The sequence below is a fragment of the Hipposideros armiger genome, unplaced genomic scaffold (genome assembly GCF_001890085.2).
Source record: "Hipposideros armiger isolate ML-2016 unplaced genomic scaffold, ASM189008v1 scaffold_257, whole genome shotgun sequence".
NCBI lineage: Eukaryota > Metazoa > Chordata > Mammalia > Chiroptera > Hipposideridae > Hipposideros > Hipposideros armiger.
The window spans coordinates 456,629-461,701 of NW_017731607.1; the positions used below are offsets into that span (position 1 = coordinate 456,629).

The following is a 5,073-nucleotide window of genomic DNA, read 5'->3' on the forward strand; positions in this document are numbered from 1 at the left end:
CCCCCAATTCCCCAGCGCTGTTCCCATCCCCCCAATTCCCCAATAAAAATCTTAAAAAAAAATACTTCTTTTTAAGTTAGGCATTTCTCAAAATATTGTCTTATATGTCTGTATTTGATAATGAAAAAATAAGTTATTTTTCTCTAACTCAGTAAAATCTAGGATTTCCCAACATTTCTTCAGAATATTAATCCCTCAAGATACAACTTAGGGTAAAAAAGTGCTGTAATCAATTAACTTTGGGATACATGGCATATAATATACTTGAAGGTTTATAACACACATTAAGTAATACATTTACATATACAATAAATTTACCATTTAATTTTAACCATTGTTTGCAAACATATATGACTACTAAATCCCTTTCTTGTATAGGTCTTGTTAATGTGGAACAAATGTGAGAAACAGCTGTGATTTAATCATTCAGAAATAAAGGACTAATGACATTTACTAATATTTGTTGAGGTTTCCTATGTGCCAGCACTGGTCTCAGAATTTTGCATAAATTATATTAAACCTAAAATAAACCTATGAAATACAGGTATCATTATTATTCCCCTTTTACAGATGAGGAAACTGAGGTTCAAAGTGGTTAATAACATGCTCAAGGTCATGGCTAATGGAGTAAGCATTTGAATCTAGGCAATCTAGTTACAAAATCCACAGTTTCTAGTCTCTGTGACCTTTATGTCATTTGTGAATGTTCAACTAATGTAAGAATAACTTATTATAAAATATTGTGTTATCTTTGTTACATAGCTATTGCTGGAATTCCTCTGCCTCAGAACCTGAGTGGATATTCTTTGTTGCCACTGTCATCAGAAAAATTTAAGAATGAACATAAGTTCAAAAACCCACATCCGCCCTGGATTCTGAGTGAATTCCATGGATGCAATGTGAATGCTTCCACCTACATGCTTCGGACTAACCAGTGGAAGTATATAGCCTACGCTGATGGTGTTTCAGTATTGCCTCAACTCTTTGGTAAATTTGTTTATGTATCTTTTAAGTGTAGGATGATGTGTAATGAGCTGATCTACATAGCATTGCCTAAAAGATCCAGTAATCATTGTTAAAAAAATAAATATCAGCTGCTTCTCATGCTGGGACAATCTACAAAAGGTTGTCCATGTGAGCAAATCAGCATCTGAATTCCTGAGCAAGTGCCCTCAGACTTTTGATCTGGCTCTCAAGATTGAAACCACTGTTTTCTCTGATCAGGGTGTCTTCTAATACTCATGGTTATCTTTCCTAATCAGTAGTCAGCACCCTCTCATTGGGCCTTGGTTTCAGCTGTTCCGGAGGATTAACACCTCTATCTTATGAAGCCTGACATTCTACATATATTATTTAATGTTCACTCCAACCCTACAAGATGATACCATTATCCTCATTTTATAGAGAAGACTGGGGGTCAAAGGTATTCACATATCTGTGCGAGATCTCACAGCTAAGAAGGGGCAGAACTGGGATTTCAACCAACTTCTGACTTCAAAATCCAAGCTGCCTCCACCCTACAATAATACCTGATAGCTTTGCTACTCTGTGAATTAATTTTAAAGCTATAAATTAATTTTAAAGCATTTAAAATTAATTTTAGAAATTTAATTCTAACCTTATTAGAATCAAGGTTTTACTTATCCTTTGCCCCCTTTTGCACATAATATATGGTGCTAAAGCCATTATTAATATTTGTTTCTCCCTGTTTCCTTCCCAATTACAAATGTCAAAATTATTAACTCAAAATAATTATTTAGGGGCCAAACTGATTAACCCCCTTAATTCTAAGAGCACAAGGTTCTTGGCTTCAAAGGGAATCCTTACAGTGTCATCCTGATGAGTAATGGGCATCTCTTGCTTGTTCACTGGTCATGTTCTGCAAAAAGCAGATGTGTCTGTCAAAGGGTCAGTTCTTGTATTCTCTGGGGTTTTACTAACTTCTCTTTCCCAAAGAGGTGCCATCTAAAGTCACCTAACAAAGTCACAAATATCTTCAGGGGGTCTTCTGACTAATGCACTCAATAGAGGTTTTTCCCTCAACACGCATTGTTCATTTACTAGCTTTAGTAAATTGTCATAAGAGATGTTCTGTGCTATTTTTCCCATTATATTGGTATCCTAGTTATATCCTGTCTCCCTACATCATAGGTAATAAGGGTGTTTATGTTATCTGAAATATTTATCATTATCATTATTTCCTTGATGATAGCAATTGAGAGGAGTTTTTATTTCCATGGCTATTTGCTCAGACAGCACAGATGAATCTAACTTTCAAAACCCCAAGCACAAAATGCTAATATGTACAGAAAACTAGGAGTAAGTGAAGTTGCAAGAACATGACTTGGCTATATAAAGAATTCTTATAGCTGGAAAGGTTGGGGCTGTTGAAATGGGACAATGTAAGTGTTACCTTTTTTTTTCTCTCTCTCTGTATGACAAAGTAAGCAAGGCATCAAAATTAGGAAGAATTAGGGCAAAGCCAGCTCACTAGTAATAAGGGTTTGACTGTGTCTGCCCTCTAAGAATGGATAAGAAAAAAATGGAATAGCAGGATGATGGTAGGAAGGAAGATAATTTAGACATACATTTAGAGTGATATATTATTTTATCATTTACACTATCCTTCATCTTACTGTACTAAGAGGAACTGAAAATAAAAATGAATTCTAATACATTATCTGTCACAGAATAATAACATTTTAATGTTTTCGTAGCAGATAACTATTTTGACAGGTATTTAAATTTTTTCTTTCAGATCTTTCCTCAGATCCAGATGAACTAACAAATATTGCTACAACATTTCCGGAAATTACTTATTCTTTGGATCAGAAGCTTCGTTCCATTTTAAATTACCCTAAAGTTTCTGCTTCTGTCCACCAATACAATAAAGAGCAGTTTATCAACTGGAAACAAAGTGTAGGGCAAAACTATTCAAATGTTATAGCAAACCTTAGGTGGCATCAGGACTGGCAGAAAGAACCGATGAAGTATGAAAGCGCGATTGATCAGTGGCTTAAAACCCATACTATCCAAACAAAATTGGAACAAAAATAAGAAAATAATGTTCAAGAGCTACAAAGAAATATGTTAAAAGATCATGATTAATTATGTTTTAAATATTAGTTGGAATAATTACTGATTTTTACTTTTTAAAAATGTATTCTATTTTAAAATAAAAACCACTCATTGTATAATTATATATTTTCAAAAATATATTCTTCATTCTTACCAATGTCTAACAACTTAATGGAAGTAGAAAAAAATGGAAGCAGATAGTATAATTTAAAGTTATATCTTCTGGATAATATGGAATATAGAATATTCTAACAATTATTGAGCCATCCTGCTACCTGTTGGCAGCTCAGCGGCTGCTCAGCTCGGGCTGGACTCAAACCGCTGTTGCTCAGAGCTCAAACTCTTGAGCGAGCTCTTGACCAGCTGAGCCACTCCACCGGCCCTGATTTGTGTGTATTTGATAGGACATAAACCCTGGATATGGCTGACTTTATTACTTATTTTTAAATAGGCAATACGTACACAAGGTACAAGCTTTGAAAGGTACAGACGAGTTAACAGTGAGCATGAAGTCTCCTTCCTTTTCTAGTCCCCCAGCCACCCAGTTCCCCTTCCTGGAGGCCACTCATGTCACCACCTTCCTATGTATCTTTTTAGAGACAGAACATGCATCTACAAACAAACTTTATATTCCTTTTTCCCCACACACAATGGCAGCATACTATATAAAATGGTCTGCATCTTGCTGTTTTTTCCACTTAATAGATATCTAGAAGTGAAATTGCTGAGGCAACACTGTATCTAGCAAAATTATGCTAAATACTACCAAATTACCCCTAAAGAAGTTATACCAGCTTAAACTCTCACCAGCAATGCATGCCCTCACATCCTTTGCCAGCCTGATAGATTAAAAATATATTATTTTTTCTTTTTATGAATAAGGTGGATCATATTTTAATATACTTAATAATCATTGGAATTTCCTTTACTGTGACATTTCTTATTTCTAGTCTTTGCCTATTTTTCTGTTGGTTGTCGGTCTTTTTTATTACAGGCATGCTTTAGATATTAGCCCTTTGTAAAAGAAGCTTCAAAGTTTTTCTTTTTTGTAATTTCTTTTTTTACTTTGTTCTAGTGTTTTTTGGCATGTAGAAATTGGTATTTTCAAATTATCAAATTTATGAATCTTGGCTTTTGTGGCTTTGGGATTTTATATCATATATATTTAGAATGGTCTTCCCCACTAATCTGCTTTTAGAGATTTTTCATCCTTTGATCCTGACCCATCTGGAACATATTACAAATTAGAGATATAACTTTAGTTTGTTTTTTAAGATGGCTACCCAATAGACCTTTTATTGAGTAAACTAACATTTGTCCCATTGGTTAGAAAATGTCACCACTTCATTATATAACATATTTTGTTGAATGAATTATTTTTTCCTCTATTGATTTGCAATGTCATTTTATGATATACCAAGTCTCATTTACATTCAGGTCCTTTCAGAACATTTTTTAATTTGCATTGGACCATTCTGTTTATTAATGTGATAGTCTTTATCTGGTCAGACTAGTCTCTTTGCAACAGTTTTCTTTTTCAGAATTGCCCTGGCTACCCTTGCTAACTTATTTTTTTCCATACAAATTTAGAATATTTGTCTAGTTCCAAAAATGAAAAACCTTGTTAGTCTTTTCATGAAATCATATTAAATGGATAGCCTAATTTAGGGAGAATTGAATTCTTAATGATATGCAAATTATTCTAGAGGATAGCCTAATTTAGGGAGAATTGAATTCTTAATGATATGCAAATTATTCTAGAGAAGAGTACTTTTTTTCTCTTCCTTCAAGTCTTTTATAGTGCTCAGTAGTATTCTAAGTTTTCTTCATATAGATCAGTTTCTTCATAAAGATTTTTTGAAAGCTGGGACCTTAAAAAAAAAAAACCACTTAGGCCCCACCCCATACCAACTGATTTAGAATTCTAGGGATGGCACCGGGCACTGTTTGTTCTTATTGTTGTTTTGGTTAAGCCCTGCAGCTGACGATCCTAAT

The 5,073-nt window shown here is 34.0% G+C and overlaps 1 protein-coding gene across 1 annotated transcript in view; it reads left to right on the forward strand.

The window, feature by feature from the left end:
• ARSK (arylsulfatase family member K) overlaps positions 1-3,122 on the forward strand; it is a 14,496-nt gene extending 11,374 nt beyond the window's left edge. The window contains exons 4-5 of the mRNA XM_019656270.1: positions 763-987; positions 2,759-3,122. Of these exons, the coding sequence (XP_019511815.1) occupies positions 763-987; positions 2,759-3,057 (524 nt within the window). The 3' untranslated portion in view covers positions 3,058-3,122. The remainder of the gene's footprint in view (positions 1-762; positions 988-2,758) is intronic.
• Positions 3,123-5,073: the final 1,951 nt, after the last annotated feature.